At 42.9% G+C, this 20336-nt stretch overlaps 1 protein-coding gene across 1 annotated transcript in view; it reads right to left on the reverse strand.

Annotated features, from left to right (window-relative positions):
• Positions 1 to 18468, reverse strand: part of LOC128372512 (collagen alpha-1(XVII) chain-like) — a 29621-nt gene extending 11153 nt beyond the window's left edge. Inside the window, 11 exon segments of the mRNA XM_053332607.1 lie at positions 673 to 1049; positions 1386 to 1461; positions 2028 to 2165; positions 4021 to 4071; positions 4186 to 4221; positions 4320 to 4376; positions 4496 to 4795; positions 5047 to 5151; positions 5310 to 5360; positions 8471 to 8535; positions 18379 to 18468. Of these exon segments, the coding sequence (XP_053188582.1) occupies positions 673 to 1049; positions 1386 to 1461; positions 2028 to 2165; positions 4021 to 4071; positions 4186 to 4221; positions 4320 to 4376; positions 4496 to 4795; positions 5047 to 5151; positions 5310 to 5360; positions 8471 to 8525 (1246 nt within the window). The 5' untranslated portion in view covers positions 8526 to 8535; positions 18379 to 18468.
• Between the last annotated feature and the right edge of the window lie 1868 nt (positions 18469 to 20336).

Consider the following 20336-nt stretch of genomic DNA (forward strand, 5'->3'; position numbering starts at 1 on the left):
CTGGCATGCCAGTGACAACAGATCATATATGATCGTATGGCCTATACGAACACAAGCAGAGGACACACTATGGCCCTCTCAGGTCGTCATGTAGGCCTACAGTATTTGCAGGCTTACATGAGGAGCCAGTTGATAACAACAACAAAAAAACACAAAACTGAAAGAAAGACATTTGTAGTCCACACAGATTTTTCAATGCTGTCTGCATTTAGTAGCCTGATAGCAGGAGGAATGAAGGAATTCAAATAGCGCTTTGTTTTCCTGAAGGCATTACAGAGGATTCACTTGACAAGTGAGAGTACACTTTACAGTTAAGCATACAGCTGACCCAGAATACATAAACCAAAAGATGACCTGCTCAGTTCATAAAATGTCATAAAATACTGAAAAATGCCCATCACAGTTTCTGAAGCGATATCTTCATAGTGTCTGTTTTTTCTGACAAACAAACAAAATCCAAAGATATTTAATGTAAAATGATAATAAAAAACAGAAAAGAATCAAATTCTCACATCCAAGAAGCTTAAAAGTTTTGCACATTTACTTGATCAACTGACTGATAACAGCACTAATAACGACAAAACCTTCATCAAATGTTCCTCACTAACTTTCTAACAAGATGTCAGTTCACCTACAGGTAACAGGTGATACTGCGGGGACTTTGAGTCTTACCTGACAGGGACGAGGGTGAGGTGGCGCTGAGGGGTGAGAACATGTTGTTGTTGCCCGCCTGGTACGTGTAGCTGCTGGCGTTGCCAGTGACCACCGTGGTGGAGGAGGAGGGCAGGGTGGCGGTGGACCAGGAGAAAGATGGAAGGAGAGCATCCAGCGTGGAAGTGTCATACTGGCCCGATCTCACCCCGGCACTGTACTGCTCTGATTTCAGACTAGCATCATACTGGCTTGATTTTACACCAGTTCCGTACTGTCCTGAACTCACACTAGCATCATACTGGCTTGATTTTACACCAGTACCGTACTGTCCCGAACTCACACTAGCATCATACTGGCTTGATTTTACACCAGTACCGTACTGTCCTGAACTCAGACTGACATCATACTGGCTTGATTTGACACCAGTACCGTACTGTCCTGAATTCAGACTGACATCATACTGGCTTGATTTGACACCAGTACCGTACTGTCCTGAACTCAGACTGACATCATACTGGCTTGATTTGACACCAGTACCGTACTGTCCTGAACTCAGACTGACATCATACTGGCTTGATTTGACACCAGCATCATATTGGCCTGATCTGACACAAGTCTCACACTGTCCTGATTTCAAACTATCATACTGGCCTGATCTGATACCAGTGCCATACTGCCCTGATTTCACACTGATATCATATTGACCTGTTTTCACACCAGTATCAAACTGCCCATTATCATACACGCCAGATGCATCAATGGTGTTGAATCCAGCTGACGTCACACCAGAGCCAAACGAAGTTGACACTGCAGGAGAGAAAGAAACAAAAAGGCTACAATCAAGAGGACATAAAATTGATCTCACTTAACCACCTCTTGTGTTTGCTCATTTTGTTTGAGTCACTGTTTTTGTTTTTAGCTTTCAAAAAGGTCCTTTAACATCACCTTTTGCAAATTTGAAAATATTTCTACAATCCTCAAAGGCTCCTCTGTCCATCTGGACCATCTGGATCTGGGTTTTTGACACATTTCCACAGCTGTTACTTTATTGAAGTAAAAAGGTATCCAGAAGTTCCATAAAACAGAACATAAAAAATATTGATATATTTTTATATGTATTATTTTTTCATTAATTTCCTTAACTAACAATATATTTTCATTTTCTTGTATTAAAACAAAACAAGCAAGAAGAGAACAGGGTTAAAATATTTTATATTTTGCACTGGACAGAAATTGTTTTGTTTTAAAAATCCAGATGAAGAAAAGTCCTTCAGGATTCTTTAAATACCTTAAAAACTGCAGTGAGTGTTGTTAAACGACAACAACCATATATCATTGAGAGGGAGACAAAGTGTCTATGAATGTGTGTGTACCCGACTGAGAGGCCACAGAGACAGTCTTGGTTTCCACGCCGGCCTTCTTGGGAACAGGCAGAGTGGTGAAGGAGCGAGTAGGGCTGACACTGCTAGAGCGACCCTTCAGCAGCTTCTTCACGTCGTCCAACTCCATCCCTGCAAACACCACAATCTAATGTTACTCTGATGTGAACCCTTAACACTGAAAATACTGCCCTGCAATACCTCACACGTTTCATTGTACATGTACTCTAGTACTGTGATTATACAAAACTTTGAGGTACTTCTAATTTCATACTACTTTATTTTTCTACTCAGCTAAATTTCAACAAGCAATATTGAACAATTATTTTTATTTTACAGATATTGTTATTAGTTCCTTTGCAGATTTAGAGTTAACAGACATAATATGAAACATTGTTACAGATCAAACTACCAAACATAGTTAATTTGCTCCACTTTGTCCAGCTGGAACACTGAAATGCTGAAATCGTATTAATGCATCATTGATAGTAATCCAAAAATATGACAAACAGTACAGCAATAAAATACTTGGGGACCATTGTTCATAATTCATGTACATGATTTGCTCATAGTACTTCTGTTCTTTTACTTAAGTGAAATTTTGAATGTAGGACTTTTACCTGTAATTAAGTATTTTTACAAGTGGTTTAAACAGTGTCGATCATTTTACTGAACTATGTAGCAATATAACATTATAAAAATACTCATCTAAAAGTAAAAGTAAAAGTCCTGCACTCACAATTTTACTTATGTAGAAGTACAGAAGTACTTAAAGTATCTGCTTACATCTACAAAATGTTACCAGAGCAACAAATCAGACATCACCCATCTCAGTAAGAGCTTCTTTCCACAGGCTGGTGAACAGATGGTGTACCCATATACACTGTGTTATTGTGTACTTTACAATGTGTGTACATAGTCTATTTAGGTCTGTAATGTATTTTTGCTGTTTCGGGATAGTGTATTCATTGTGTTAAGGCAGAGAGAGCTGGAGGACATGTTTTTTTTAATACATATGACAATAAAGGTGAGCTTAAAGTAAAAATACTCCATATGTCATCATGTAAGCAGCATTGTAATGTTATAGTTATAGGAGGTGGATCTCATTTTAACTGCTTTGTATACATCTGATCTGTAACAATGCTCCATACTCTATGAGCTTTGTATGTGAAATCTTCAGATCTTCAAAGTAACTAATACTTATGATCCGTTAAATAAATGCAGTGAAGTTCAGATCTTTGTCTCTGAAATATAGTGAAGTAGAAGAATAGAGTAGCATATAATGGAAACACCCTCAAGGAAAGTAAAAGTTTCTTGGGTAACTCTAATTTTTACACTGCAGGAGTGCTATTTTTTCCAAGTAAATGCTCTGAAGACTTCTTTCACTGCTGGTGAAATCACAGAGAAAAGCCACACAGCAATCTGACACCCTGCTGAGCTGGGGTTAAGGTGGCACCGGATGACTAACTGTTCAAAAATGTGGATAAAATCACAGCAGTTGTTGGCTTTAATCAGCAGGGGGAGCAATCAGCCTCAACAATTCTCTGACCCTCCACAGTTGTTAGGTTTCTAATGGCAGGCACAGCAAACAGTGAGTCATGTGTGCCTTTGTTGCCACCACAAATCTGCACATAAACTTCTTCCTCACTCGAGCACAACGCAAATAAACCCTGTGATACTCGTTTAAATCTCGCCCTCTTACTTTCCGCTGATGTATAGCTTTTGTCTGGAGAACTGCACGTGTTACTAATTGAAATTTCACAAGTGTAAATGTGCATTTGAGAAGTGGAAGAGAAGGGAATGCCTTATGTGTGATATACTGGGGTCTTGAAGCATTTGAAAGCAGCATAATTCAAAAGAACACGCTCCTCATAAGTAACCCTGCTCCCTGTTTTGATGAACACGCTCAGATGAAGATGCTTTGTGGCTTTAATGGGGAATTGCATAACCGGCACCATATGGATCCATGTGTCTCAAGCTGTCTTACATCTGGAAGGTGAGGGGGAGGCACTTTGTAATCTGGTTCTGATCTCGCTCTCTGGAAAAAAAAATCACAACACACAATGGACAAAGAAATCCTGATTTAATAAAACGTAAGCCAGGACAATGCAGAGTTAGATGGTGCAAAAATAAAGACAGGAAGACTTAATACCTCTGCTTTCACTCCTCCCTCGCGTGGCACTGGAGCCTGAAAAGAAAACAAACAGAAAAATGGAAGAAAAAAAACATTAAATGTACATAGACACAAAACGAGGATGAAGCTGGAGGAATGAAGCTTTCACTTACAATAGTTGCCATAATCTTTGCGTGTAAATTCTGGAGAGGAATTTGCACTGGAACTTCCTAAAAAGAAACACACGGCTTAGAAGAAATATAAACTGCACCCTCGACAGTGCCCAACAGTTTCCTCGTTTTTATAAGCGCCTGCGATGCCAACTGAACAGTGCCTGTTCAAAGCTCACCGTCGTAACCTCCTGAGCGACTGCTTATGGTCTTCCTCTCCCGGAAAGCTGGCGACAGACTTCGTGATGAGCCGGCAGCCTGCGTTCTCCGGGCCCAACCAGACGAGCTGGTCCTGATCTTTGACACCGAGCTCACGTGATAACTGCCACCTCCAGAACCACTGCTGCCAACAACGCCTCCGCTTCCATAGCTTTCTCCATCTATGTAGCTCCCCCCTCCATCACCTCCTCCTGAGGAGTCTCCACCAAGGTAAACTCCTGAGGAGGAGCTGTAGTTGCTGGTATTAACACCTACAGAGGCTGGAGGGATGTACACAAGTCATTTCTTGTAACTGTAACATCTCTACAGAGTTAAACAGGCTTATATATTAGTCACATTAAGGAAGTTCTTAAAAACTGCAAGTGGAAACATTAATGATACACAAACTCATAAATCAAAATCTATTTGTTTAGTTCAAACAGGAGCTTAAAATACAACATTCAGCATTTCAAAACTTTTCTGAAGACAACCACTTCCCAAATTTGGACCACAAGTGGAAATATATTCTCACATGAACTGAAATAAGTTCCACTGTTCAGGGTTAAGACATTCTTCTCCAAGCTCAGCCCTCCAGCACTGCTGGACATATTCCTGTGATTTGATCCGCTGGTTCCCTCTAGCAACAAGAAGACACACAGCAAAACAAGGAGAAGCTGTTAGTCATCGGGGGCTTCCTTTGGACCTGCCCAGCTATAATTATTGTTTTATGCTATAGTTTAGGGACAATACTTTAGGCAGGCGTGGGTTAGGGACCAGGAAAAAAGAGACACTCACTTGGTGGCAGAGAAGTCAGTCTGGTCGTGGAAGTTATAGTTTCTGTGACAACTGATAGCAAACAGAAAGAAAGAAAATGAATACAGTGTGTGTGCACTGTGCTTTGTGCTCCATGTTGGCTAATGTATATGTTATCTATAGAGCAAGCTTTATGTTACAGTATTTAAAGTATGTTTATCCCAGTGGGCAGGTGCTTAATGGAGTGTTGAGTGGCTGGCATGATGATGTGCTTTTATCTTTCCAGAGTTGACTTTACTTCCTCTGTTAACAGAGCTACTGTAGTGCTACTGTCCTATGGGTAGACTGGCTAATAAGGCAGAATTTATTAATTGTTTATAAGCAAGTTAAAGAAATCCCTCTGGATAAGTTTCATCCATCTCCAACAGGAAATTTGCTTTGTCTTTTTGGCTCTAAACTTCATCAAGAAGTCCTCCGTGCCCCTGAATGGAACGTTAATGGTTTATTATAAGAAACATACACTAAAAAACTGGCCTTTTATTAAGAGCTTTATTAAGGCTTTTTAGAAAAGTGAGACACACATAACCTGTCTAAAATGCATTACTAATGACTATTATTTTTCTTATAATTGAATAAATTAGTAAATTATTTCTTAACCATTAAAGGCCTGAAAACAATCAACCAATCACTATGAATGATGGAGTACTGTATGAGCACACCACTTTCTGCCAAAGTTTGAACCGGTATAATCACTGCACTTGAGAGGTTTCTGTTTGTTTTAAACCGGCGAGGCTCAGCTAGAACAATGCAATGTCATACACTTATAGGAACCAATCAGGATTCAGTAACAGTCAGTGGGTTGTTTTTGGTCCCTGTCAATCAAATCTGATTCAACCACACACACAGTCCTGATGAAACAGATTCACTTCTTGAGTGGTAGCATCTTAATGTCAATTTGTTTCCTAACTCTAAATTTGGTTGTTGCTTTATTCAATCATGACTATTTTTAGATGTTACATAATAAGTTATTACATAATCAGAAAAATGTTGGGTCTCTTTATATTAAATTAAAGGGTAGACATGCTCTATGTGAAAAGTGCCTTGAGATGACTTTTGTTGTGATTTTGCACTTTATAAATAAAGATTGATTGATTGTTTGGTTTAATTGATTGATTGATTGATTGATTATCCTACTTTATACGTCTACTCTTTTACTCTGCTGCATTTATCTGACAGATATCATTACTAGTTATTGTGAAGATGAAGATTTTAACAGCTTATACTAACTACGCAATCATTTATAAAGTAGTTAAAACTATCTCCACCTTAACAAGCTTAAACTTTAAAAACCTGCTTTGACAGTGATAATAATTAAATTATACAACACTCATTATGTCACCTAATGAATACTTTTAATACCTTAAAGTACATTTTGCTACTAATACTTTTGTATTGCTTGTAGGATTTTTATTTTTATAATATGATATTACTACTTTTCCGTCAGTAAAGGTCTCAACACTTCTTCCATAACTGATAAATATAAACTAAATTATCAAAACAAATAACTTTATCAGGGAAGTCCGGCTTTTCAGAGTTTGTAACGGTTTTCAATTTTCACTTTGACAAAAACTTCCAAGTTTCACTCTCTGGAAACTTTCAACATAATAATTAAACCATCTTCAAGACAAATGAGGCGATGAAGGCTACAAGAAGGCTACAAGCCGCTGAAATTGTGACTGATGTTTTCCAATGAGCAGACCGTGTGCTAAGAGTCCTTCCTGCCAAACTGCTTTTTCCAAGGTCAATAATTCATCTTTAAGCTCAACTTGATTTTTACTATTGCAAAGTTAACTCTTTTGTGAATGCATGAGAAAAAACAGTACTTAATATAATAATTCAAAAGCTCACTATTCTATAGAAAGTACACACATCAAATTTGGAGTCCTGTTCTCACAAAAATAATAATTTGTCTGTGTCCGAACCTTTAGATTATAATAAATGTAGACCGTAGAAAACTAATGAAGTTTAAGTTTGTGCTAATCAGATCCTTTATAATTAACTTGCTGATGATGATTAACATCAGTAACAATCTTCTTCCACTAGGTGGCTTTTTACTCTCTAGCTGTAGCCTCTTGACTTTTCACTGTATTCAGTTATAGACAATATAAATTCCTCTTCACTTTCATGCTGCCTCCTTCCCTGCTCCACCTCCTCCTCCTCCTCTTCTTCTTCTGTCCTTTTAGGGACTACTGTCTGTTTCAAGGTTAAGGATGAAAACTTAAGGTGATCGAGCTTTTACTGTTGTCACTTCTCGCCTTTGAACGGCTTCCAACAAAGTCTCGGAGAAGCCAAGTCGGTGCACATTTGTCAAAATCACTTTCTAACTCAATTGTTTTGGCTTTTTTACGATCCTTCAACTATGTTTGATTATCTCGTGTCTCTGTTTTTCACTTTCTTTTTCTCCCTCGTGTAAAGAGCTTTGTAACTATTAGTTTGAGCAGGACTACTTACATACAACTCAACTTGCTTACTTTAAAAAATGACACAAAAAACAAGAGAAGAACGACAGGGTGGCTGATTATATGTTTCTCTTGGTCGGCATCAAGCATATAATCAGGTGTCCCCTGACCTCTCCATCCTCGCACGTGTCAGAAGTCGTTAGTACAAGTTGAGCTGTACTTTTAGATCCAGTTATGACTACTGGAGCAAAAACCAGAGCATGACTTACACCATGAGCCCCTGAGAATGAGGAATAGAAATGAAAACTGAGACTAGTGAAGTCATGCCATGTTGTTAGTAACAGTAAGCCCCCAAGAAAAAGAAACAAAAGCAACACCCAAGGAGAGGCTGCAGTGCTATCTAAGGAGAAGTGTTTGGGGTTTTTGTGTCTAAAGTAACCCTACACCAATCTGTCATCAAGCTTTAGCTTTGTCATTAACGAGAAATCACATTTTCAAATCTGTGGATTATCCTAGGACATTGCATTTGTAAAAACATGTTACTGTTGAGCTTTTCAAATGTAATTATTTTATGCTTTGAGCGAAACAAATGCGCCTCTATTCTCCTCTGTTGTCTGCACACATCATACAAGTATAAAAAAGTGGGGATGTTTGTGATTTGGACAAACCAATCCCTCTCCTCATGCTTTTATTGTTTCTTTTATGATGCCTTTTATCTACCAGAAGTGAATTTGGGAATCTCACCATTTTCTTCTGACAAGCCTCCTGAGAAGTCCATCTGTCTCGTTAACTCCTCCATTCCATCTTATCTGGTGAGATGATGATAAAATGTTGACCACTGTCATGCATTTATTGTGCCAACTCTTGTTAAAAGTCTGCAACTGTGGTTAAATGGTATTCTAGCAACAAAAAAATTATGGGAAAAGGGCAAAAATGTCAAAAGAATTAAGACCAGAGGGCGTGTATCATAGCCTATTGTAGTGAGAGAGCGGCGTAGGGCGGAGGAACTCGCCGGAGCGGGGGGTAATTAGGGGCTGATGCAGTCCACCTGGGAGGGGGAGGAGACTCACCTGGGTTAGTGGCTGGGAAGAAAAGAGGTAGGGGGAGAGAGACAGGGGGGGGGGAGAGACGGGAGGACGTGGGAGCGTCGGCCTGAGTTTTGTCGGGAGCTAGTGGCACTGTGGCGGGTGGGTGCTGTTCGCAGCTTGTAGTGCTGCCGGCAGTGAAGACAGCTGAGTAGGGGAGTTCGTCGTGTCGATCAGCCCTGTATCAAGAGGGGAGGCCAGACACCTCCTTTAGGTAGCGAGGGACCGGGGAGTAGCCGTGCCAATTATCTGTGCTCTCTTGCAGTGGCTATACCTGTGACGCCGACCACGCCAACCGACTCCACATCTGTCAGCTGAGCAGCCTGTTCTCCGGTGCCCGGCCCAGCTCCATTGCCTAGACCCCACGGGGGGGTCTCGTCACCAGACCGAGGCAGGATAAGTCCTGTATTTTAATGATTTCTATATAAACTTACTTGTAGCCTGAAAGTCTGAGTGTTATATGCTTTCCTGTCTTAAACAAGCTTTTAATGAATTGACGTCAGTCTGCCAGCAGCCCTGTGAAGGGCGGCTCATTGCTCTTGCAGCACTCTACCGCCCCCTAGCGTCAGGAGTGGGGTTCGACCCATTATGTTGCAGTGGTCCCTAAGGAGCCAGTTTGATAGTGAGCTCCCATTGTGTGTAGTGTGATACCTGTTGCAGTGATTTGTGTGCAGTGTCCCCTTTTGGGTGTGTTCTCTTGTGTGCAGTGTTGGTGTCACCGGATGGTGGAGTACCTGCCTAACCTGCTGGAGCTGTCCTCACTGGCCTGCCGGGTGCAGACGTCCCTAACCTGAAAATTAATTGGAAATAAAGATTTGTCTATTTTTATACATATCTGTCTGTGGTGGGTGCTCTCTGACCTCTATTACCGGACCAGACCGGGTTACCAAAGGTGGTGGCAGCTTGACGCTACTCTGACCATCTTAAATACACAAAAATTATTACACTGGTGGCAGCGGTCGGATCAAATATATAAATATTAAAATTAATAAAGAACAATGTCAGAGGCAGAGAGTATCTCACCCCAGCAGGGGTCCTCAGAAGCAAATGCTAGCCGGGTTAATCCCTCTGTGGGCTCTTTGCCTGTTCCAACTGGTGGCATTTCACGCCCTGTGTTTATGCCCGCAGTTTTTACTGGGTTGGGCCGTGAATGGTCTGATTGGGTGGAACAATTTGAGTTGGCGGCTAATGTTAATGGGTGGGACGACCCTGTTAAGCTTAAATTTATGTCTTTATTGCTGTCGGGTCATGTTCGTGATATGTTTAATGGGGTTTCTGGGGAGGCAAAAAGTAATTATGCCCTGTTGAAAGCAGCTATGTCCAGATATTTGGACCCCTGTCATGGTGATGACTGGAACAGGGTTGCCTTCACTGAAAGGAGGAGGTTACCCAATGAGACCGCCCAGGAATTTGGTAATGCTTTGCGCAGACTGGTTATTAAAGCGTACCCCTCCGTGGATGACCATACCCGAGATTTATTAGCCAGAGATCAGTTCATTACCCATTTTACTGCAGGGGACTTCCGTATTAGCCTCCGTGCAGCTAAACCTAAAACATTAGAGGCTGCAATTCATTTGGCTGCTGAAATGAAGCTTCTTAGAGCTTTGGAACAAACACACATTGCCCCTGATGCTAAAGTAAGGGGGGTTGCAGAAGGTCCCAGCAAAACTGAGGAGCGTTTTGAGGCTTTATTAGGAGCAGTTGAGGGGCTGCGGCAGGAGGTTAAAACGATGCAAACTGCTATGCAGGTATTACAACAGCCTCCTGGTGCAGCAATCCCTCTTAACCCCTCTAGGCCACCCAGGAACTTTGATGTCAGCCCTGGAGCTGTTCCTAATGTCCCCTCTAGGCGTAGGGTCAGTAGGCAGGCTGGGGTGTGTTGGGAGTGTGGATGTGACCGACACTTGCGCCGTGATTGCCCCTATGCACAGGGAAACTAAAGGGGGTGGGCACAGCAGGCCAAATGCCTGCCCCCTTGACTGTGACTCGGACTTTGGCCTCTAGCAACCGTAAAGGTAGCCACATAGCCGCTAAAGTGGGCGGGTGGATTTTCAAGTGTTAGTGGATAGTGGTGCTGACCGCTCCATAATCCCCAGGGAGTTGTGGATCACTATTACAAAGGGGGCTTGTAAATTGACTGACTATTCTGGGACTGTATCTGCTGCTAATGGGGGGGGTATGTGCATAGCTGGGGTATGGCAGACTGTTTGTCAATTCGATTCCTTGGCCCTAGTGGCCGAGTTTTTGGTCGCCGATGTTCCATCTAGTGATATTTTGTTGGGCTTTGACTTCCTGTCTAAGTATGGGGCTGTGATTGATTATAAGGAGAGGGTTGTTCGCTTGATGGGCAAGACCTTACCGCTGTTGTTTCCAGAAGACTCTGAGAAGCCTCGCACTGTGGTTATTAAATCTGACACTGCAGTGCCACCGCGGAGTGAGGCTATCCTTCCTGGCATGATCACAAGCCCCTTCAGGGATCGTGTGGAAGGTATGCTTGAACCCTCAACCTCACTGTCTGACCACTGTAATGTTTTGGTTGCCCGAGTTGTGTGTCAAGTAGAACAGGGGATTGTCCCAATTCGTGTTATCAATGTGACAGATGAAGAACTGATTCTGAGGGAGGGTATGAAAGTTGGCACCCTCTACACTGACATTGAAGTGGGGGATGGTTTGGGGGAGGTTAATGGGAGGAAGGGTCACGAGCCCTCTTGGTCTGTAGATGCTCTGGTTGAGAAGTTGGGACTGAATCAGAAGGGGCTGGGAAATGCAGACCAACAAGCTGTTTATAATCTGTTGTATAAACATCTCTCTGTCTTTAGTACAGGTGATACAGATCTAGGGAGGACCCCCCTTGTAAGGCACACAATTGACACCGGAGATGGCAAGCCTGTGAAATTGCATCCACGTCGTGTTCCTCTTCATTTACAGGAAGAATGCGCTGAACACATTAAACAGATGCAGGCGAGTGGTATCATCCAGCCTTCCTGTAGCCCATGGGCTGCCCCGGTAGTTCTTGTGAGGAAACGGGATGGGGGTCTGCGTTTTTGTGTTGATTATCGGCGGCTGAACGATCTTACCAGAAAGGACGCCTACCCCCTCCCCCGAATTGATGATGCCCTAGATAGTCTACACAAAGCGTGCTGGTTTTCAACTCTTGACCTTGCCAGTGGTTACTGGCAGGTCGAGATTGATCCTGAGGACCAGCATAAAACTGCCTTTATAACTCGGCAGGGGTTGTTCGAATTTAATGTGCTCAGTTTTGGCCTCTGTAATGCACCGAGTACATTTCAAAGGCTCATGGATGTGGTTTTGGCTGACCTGCAGTGGACCACTTGTTTGGTCTATCTAGACGATATTATTGTGTTCGGCCGCACATTCATGGAGCATCTGTCACGCCTGGATGAAGTGTTGCTTAGATTACGCCAGGCAAATCTGAAAGTAAAGCCATCCAAATGTAATTTGTTTTCTACTCAGGTGCAGTACCTTGGTCATGTCATCTCAGCAGAGGGGGTGAGCGCCGATCCAGCTAAAGTTCAGGTAGTAAAAGAGTGGCCCACACCTAAAAATCAGACAGAGGTGAGAAGTTTTGTGGGACTAGCATCTTACTACCGGCGCTTTATACGTGGGTTTGCAGAGATGGCGCGCCCTCTACATCAGTTAACAGAGAAGGGCCGGCGTTTTAAGTGGTCTGAAGCTTGCCAGAATGCCTTTGAACAGTTGAAGGCTCATTTGGTGTCAGCCCCGGTGCTGGCTTATCCAGATCCTGCAAAACCTTTATTTTAGACACCGATGCAAGTGATGCAGGAATTGGGGCAGTTTTGTCACAGGAGGGTAATGGGGTTGAGCATGTTGTAGCTTACGCCAGCAGGGCGCTATCCAAGCAGGAAAGAAAGTATGCCACCACCAAAAAGGAGTTGTTAAGTATGGTAACATTCACAAAGTATTTCAAGCACTACCTGTTGGGGAAGGAGTTCATATATGTTCATACTGACCATAACTCTCTTAGGTGGCTACATAATTTTCAGGGCCTGGAGGGACAGTTGGCTAGGTGGGTGGGACAGCTGGCCAGTTTTCAATACCAAATTGTCCACAGGCCGGGGAAATTACATGCCAATGCGGATGCCATGTCAAGGCTGCCTGCCTTTAAAGCTGAGCTGTCCCGGTCTGGCCAAGTACTATGTGACCCTATGGAGCAGCACCTCCCAGATCCCAGTGTGTGCGCTGTGCAGGAGGGGGGGGCTAGTCCACTAGTAGGTCAGGAATTGGTTGGTGACGAAATAGCAAAAGCCCAACAGGAGGACGATGAGCTGAAGCAGTTGATTGAGCTTAAAACACAGGGGAAGGTTCCTGAGAACTCGCCCCTGCGGAAGTATGCTCCTGTGTGGCCTCAACTGCAGATTCGGGATTCCCGTTTGGTAAGGGCCCCCCTGCAAACACTGATGCAGCATCGCAGGTTCAGGTTGTTCTCCCACAGGCCCTGGTCCCTAAAGCAGGGGTCGACAATATAAATGGCCCGGTGGCCCGACGTACTTTTAAAACCGTCAGGGCCACCAGAACGCTCCAACCACTGGCCCGATGGGGCCAGTAAAAATAATGCCCTTGATTAAAAAAAACAAACAAAAGAAAAACAAGTAAAAAAAATCTAACTTCACATTAATTCCCCTTGTTTCCAATGTTTTGCGATGATTTCTGTTAAATCGTCTCGGTTTATACCGCTAATACTTTACGTGATCCCGATCAAAGACAGCCGTCAATGCAGCCAGCCTGTGCTCTCCGTGGGACGTAAACACACCTTGCTCGCTCCCGCAGAACGCGCGCGGCCGCTCAGTGCAGCTGCTGATACCGTGTATTTCGTGGATCATTAAGCTTGTTACAGCTTCTACCTGTTGAGAAGATCTCAGTCAGAAGTATGAGATGAGGAGAGGAGCAGCAGCAGGTTAACCTCAGGTCTCTACACTGAGAGTCTGAGGTAGGAGCAGCGGAGGAATCTAGCGCAGCTATGGAAGCCTAATGATGCCAAAAGTAAAATGAGTCACACTAACAAATTATAACACAATTTATATTTTGTTCTACTTGTGTATTTATGTGATACAGGATTTGTGCAATTTACTTTTATTTCTGTGTTGTTTTATTTATTTTATATTTATTTTATTTTATGTTATAATTTGTGAGAATTAGATTCTTTATTTAATTTATATTTATATATTAGAATCGTTTCTACTCTTTATAATTTACTTTTTAGTATTTGTGATTTATCTAACTTAGGTGTTTATGGTTGTTATTTCCATTAATATCAAAATTATCAATATATAAAATATCTATATGGGGAAACCTTTTACAGTGCTGCATGCTGCATATGATAATTATATATTTAGAAAGTAGAACTGAAGTGATTCATTATAAGATGATTAGTTAAAACATTTCAATTCCATTTTGTGAATTTCAAATAAAAGAACAGTCATTTATTTCCTCATTGAAGTTTTCTTAAAAGTCTCGTCTTGATCTTGTGAACCCAATATCGTGCCTCGTCTCGTGAGCTGAGTGTATCGTCACACCCCTATGAAATACAAGTACAACAGTAAAGCAACGTTTTGGTTTTGGCTAGTAAAAAATCTGGTTGGCTAGTAACTTTTTTGATCTACTAGCCACTTGGCTAGTAGATCAAAAAGTTAATTTCAAGCCCTGGATGCAATTATTTTAACATGCAATTAACGATAGACACTTGCTTTATAGAAATGTAGAGTGGCTAGTTTTATATATTTACAAAGGATGAGCAGTAAAAATTATTTTTTTTATTTCTTGCTTGTTTATTTGAGGAGTTCTCCACTCTACAAGGGCCATGTAGCAGAGCGGGCTACTGGCTTTGACCCTCATGAAAAGAGCATCGCACACCAAAACTGCTTTAAAAAGAAGAAGGCAGAGAATGTAACATCTCCTGTGTTAGTTTGTGTGCATGTCAATAGTGAAATGGCAGCAGGGTTCAAAGAAAAAAGAAAGAAAGAAAAGCCATTTACTGAATTGTTCTTTTTCGTGATTATTGGGATCTATACCTGACGTTGACCTGGGCCACTGGTTACAATAGTCGGGCCAGTGATCTTCATTTCCTAATTGTCTACCCCTGCCTAAAGTGTTAGCTCGGTTGCATGACTCCCCGACAGGTGGCCATTTAGGGATACAGAAATTGCAAGGGAAAGTAAAGGATCGCTTTTACTGGTTGGGGTGGTTTGGTGATGTGAAAGAGTGGTGTAGACAGTGTGTTGATTGTGCCTCCAGGAAAATTCAGGGTCGCGCTCCTCGCGCCCCCCTCCAAATATCCACAGTGTCAAGACCGTATGAAAGAGTGGCACTTGACATTTTGGGCCCATTACCAGAGACATCTTGCAAGAATAAGTATGTTTTGGTTGTAGGGGATTACTTCTCCAAATGGACAGAGGCATATCCACTGCCTAATCAAGAGGCCCATACTATTGCTAAAATGTTAGTGGAGGAGTGGGTGTGCAGATTTGGGGCCCCCCGGAGTATCCACTCTGACCAGGGGCGGTCTTTTGAGTCGACCTTGTTTAGGGAATTGTGTCAACTTTTGAATATTCACAAAACAAGAACTACACCATATCATCCCCAGTCGGATGGTCTAATTGAACGATTTAACTGTACATTGTTGTGTATGCTGTCACTGTTTGTGGAGGAAAATCAGTCCAATTGGGACACTTTGTTACCATATGTAATGATGGCATATCGCAGCAGTGTACACGCTAGTACAGGTTATACTCCATATAAGGTACTGTTTGGGCGGGAGATGGTGCTGCCAGTGGACATAATGCTAGATGTGGGGGCTGGGGAAGCATTTTCTTCAGTCAGTGCATATGTCGGCCACTTGGTGGAGACACTGTCTACAGTCGTAGAGGCAGTAAGGAAGCATCAGGCTAAAGCGTCAAATCAGCAAAAGACCAATTTTGACTTTAGAGCAAGTCTTCAGTTTTATTCTGAAGGGGAATTTGTGTGGGTTCTTAATAAGGCTAGAAGGAGGGGATTGTGTCCTAAGCTGCAGAGGCGGTTTAAAGGCCCCTTACTTGTCCCCTTGTCCAGGATCACCACCAGCCCAGGATGTCAGAACAGTTGGTCCTCCAGGGCAGTCAGAGGGAGTACCAAGCCCGGGCCGAGGTCATCTGACAAGCAGGCAAGGAGCTGGTGGGCCATCCCAAAGGTTACCTTTTGGAGAGACGAGCGAAGGGGGCTCGCCTGGAGAAAGGGGAGAGGTTCAGGCACCAGTTCACTGTAGTGAAACAATGGACACTGAGGTAGTTTTAGAACAGTCATGCGAGTCATCACTCCTCCCAGTAAGGGGGGGGAGTTGTCAACCTGACCCTGCACAAGGAAGACGCCCGGTCCGTGACCGGCGTGGTCAAGAGACTATGATTTGTCATGTTGACTCGAGGACGAGTCTTCTCCCTTAGGGGAGGGAGGAGTGTAGTGAGAGAGCGGCGTAGGGCGGAGGAACTCGCCGGAGCGGGGGGTAATTAGGGGCTGATGCAGTCCACCTGGGAGGGGGAGGAGACTCACCTGGGTTAGTGGCTGGGAAGAAAAGAGGTAGGGGGAGAGAGACAGGGGGGGGGAGAGACGGGAGGACGTGGGAGCGTCGGCCTGAGTTTTGTCGGGAGCTAGTGGCACTGTGGCGGGTGGGTGCTGTTCGCAGCTTGTAGTGCTGCCGGCAGTGAAGACAGCTGAGTAGGGGAGTTCGTCGTGTCGATCAGCCCTGTATCAAGAGGGGAGGCCAGACACCTCCTTTAGGTAGCGAGGGACCGGGGAGTAGCCGTGCCAATTATCTGTGCTCTCTTGCAGTGGCTATACCTGTGACGCCGACCACGCCAACCGACTCCACATCTGTCAGCTGAGCAGCCTGTTCTCCGGTGCCCGGCCCAGCTCCATTGCCTAGACCCCACGGGGGGGTCTCGTCACCAGACCGAGGCAGGATAAGTCCTGTATTTTAATGATTTCTATATAAACTTACTTGTAGCCTGAAAGTCTGAGTGTTATATGCTTTCCTGTCTTAAACAAGCTTTTAATGAATTGACGTCAGTCTGCCAGCAGCCCTGTGAAGGGCGGCTCATTGCTCTTGCAGCACTCTACCGCCCCCTAGCGTCAGGAGTGGGGTTCGACCCATTATGTTGCAGTGGTCCCTAAGGAGCCAGTTTGATAGTGAGCTCCCATTGTGTGTAGTGTGATACCTGTTGCAGTGATTTGTGTGCAGTGTCCCCTTTTGGGTGTGTTCTCTTGTGTGCAGTGTTGGTGTCACCGGATGGTGGAGTACCTGCCTGACCTGCTGGAGCTGTCCTCACTGGCCTGCCGGGTGCAGACGTCCCTAACCTGAAAACTAATTGGAAATAAAGATTTGTCTATTTTTATACATATCTGTCTGTGGTGGGTGCTCTCTGACCTCTATTACCGGACCAGACCGGGTTACCAAAGGTGGTGGCAGCTTGACGCTACTCTGACCATCTTAAATACACAAAAATTATTACACTATGATTACTGCATTACTTTGAATTTTCAGTCCACTGAATACACAGAAAACTATCATTTCATCAGCCTCACGACCACATTTTTAAAAAACACTATTTGATAAATAGGGTTAGGGCAGTTTCCTCTTGAATAACCTGCTTTTACATGATCAAAACATCCACTACTCTCGTCAACCTAAAACTTTCCAGACACGTTTAATGTCATGTGGATAACTGACACCACATGAACAGGCCCCAAAAGTTACAAAGCATAATGATCAGACTACCTGTATATTTCAATACACTTCTGATTTACTTTGTGTCTTTGAAGAGCAAACTAACAAAAGAATCAAAGAAACCAGATTCCTGCACTGCTCTGAAAGACCATCCACTCACCACACCCTTCGAGCCAAGGACATTTAACCACATGTGCTTCATCTGCAGCACACTCATTTAGGAATAAAAATGCAGAAATATACACAAAAATTACTTTTTCCCTCTCTTTTTTCTCAAAGCGCAGGTTGCTTAAGACACAATATAGAGCCAGCTCAGTGCAACCATAAATGTTTTCTGGAGAAAACTTTTCACTTTTATAATAAATTCATACTTCATAGTTGTTTTCTTTCCTCTGTGTACAAAGTTCACTATTATAGCCTGTAACTGAGCTGAAGAGAAAATATAAAAGGCTGATGTCAAGTCAGCCACTGCAGTATATTTAGAGGGATGTAAATAGCACACCAAAGAGCATGTAAAACTATCCTGAGCTCGCTATAACAGACTAATTTTATAAATACCACCAGAAGAAAGGTGATCCCCTTCCACAAAACCCCTACTGAGCTGGAAAGACATGAGAAACTTCAAGAAGAACTTAAGAGAAATACAGCATAGAGGACTTTGTGCAGATCCATCCAACAAAGCCAACAAATGTGTCTGACAGCCCATCACCAAACTCCAAGAGCGCAGTTATTAGTGCAGAGGTGCAACAGCCAGGTGGGACTAAACATCCGCAACATCCAGCAAAAACAAGAGCCTTCAGGTTATTCCAGTGTACTCTTATTAAAGTCCATACCTTCACAAAGCCGAACAACAATCTATCAAATGCCGACTCCTCTCAAGATGGACAGTCTGATCGCGCTCTGCGCGGAGAGAACAATGTGAGTTTGTGAAGTAGGCGCACCGTGGTGGGATGTTCTTAAAGTCCTCGGCTCGTTTGTGCCTTTTAGCACAACTTTCCCAGGCAAGTCAAAACAGAGATTAGGGCACAGGTCCCACTGGGACAGAGGCGATTCTTGGGTCTGTTGGGGCCCCAAGCGGAAATTCAGTGGGGGCCCCCCACCGCAACAGAAATTCCCAAAAAGCTGGAAGCTGTTTCAGACTTCATCTATAGCACAAAAATCCCTTTAATAGTGCAACAGAGAACAACAGTACTTATTATTGATTTAATATAACCAACTATAGAGAACTATAGAGAAGTACAAAGAAAGCTCTTACCTAAGACTCTGAGTAACAAACCTGTGAAGACAAATAATTGTTGTTTTCTGATTATGCATTGTAAAAAAAATAAACAGTTCAATTAAACTCAAACTGTAACTTGCAAAATGAACACTGGTATACTGTAATACAGACAACTGAAGATGGATGGAGGAAAGTGATGGAAAATGTATCACTCAAAACATCAGGAAGTGCTGCATTATCCCTCTCAGTGCTATCCCATTATCAGATCTCAGTGCCATGTTCAGCTACTGTGAAAACCAATCCGCACCCGCTGACTCTCCTGTTTAACCATTATCAACTTTATGTATTTTGACAAGCTTTGATAGGGCAGAATCTAGTTTTGTGCTCCATTGACAGCTGGCAATATGAGTTTCCACCCATTGTGAAATCTGTATGTTAGAGTCGGATATGAGCCAAACAGTGACCCATAAGAAGAATTATAATGCTGTGATGGTGGTACTGAAAATCTTAACCATGTAAGTAAATATATCTACAGTGTTTCCCACAGATCTGAAGGCAATGTGTGGTGGTAGGCCGGGGGGCCTACCACCACAATAATAATTCCTTCGTTAATAACACACCCAACTTTATTGTATTAATATTCACACCTTCACAACACCTATTATGCTACATTTTGTAAACCGCCCACTGATTCCTTCATTAATAATTGGTCATACACAACTTTATCATATTAATCACAAATTATTCACACCCCATTCAAATGTCTTTACCTCTACAAAATACTATACTATGCTGTCCTCCTCTCCGACTCTTTCTTCAATGCCTAACGAATCTATCTCTTTCTCTCCCTGACCCTGTCTTTCTACTTGAGCAGCACTGGTTGAAGCCTGAAAATATTGTAAACAAATTAATAACATAGCTAATTACACTGGTCCGACTGTTCAGCTCTGTTTCAGACTGATACCTCCGGTTCAGGCTGGTCCTCATCCTCAACACGTCTCTTTTTCAATCGCGGAAAATATTTTTCAATACTCATCTGGATTGAAGCAGCAAACATTCAGTGTAAGGGTAAAAAAACGACATAACAGTACTTATAACAACTTTATTTGATTCACAGCTGCTAGTGTTTTGACCTCGACAACCCAACTACATTTTACCGCAAACTTGCGACTAATTAACTTTATAAAGAAGGTGTAAGGGTCGGGTCGGGTCGGGACAATATTGTATTCAAAATATAAAATATTTTATAGGACTTTTTAATGTGTGATTTTATAAAGGTGCACGTGATACCAATCTCTCTTGAATTTCACCAGCCGTCTTCTCTGCACTAAGGCACAGCTTCCACGCTTCTAGGGATGACCTCGCTGATGGAGACACACGGTGTGCACGGAGGGGAGGGGCTGTGTGTGTGCGTGTGTGTGTGTGTGTAGGCTATGTGAGAGAGACGCGTGAGTGACAGAGAGACGCAAGGAGAGCAGGGAAAGGAAATGCAGCTTAACGAATACGATGCGTATTTTTTAAATAGCGTTAAAAAAATAATTAATAACGAAACGCAATATGTGGCGGCCGGTG

This window comes from Scomber japonicus, chromosome 14 (assembly GCF_027409825.1).
Source record: "Scomber japonicus isolate fScoJap1 chromosome 14, fScoJap1.pri, whole genome shotgun sequence".
Lineage (NCBI taxonomy): Eukaryota > Metazoa > Chordata > Actinopteri > Scombriformes > Scombridae > Scomber > Scomber japonicus.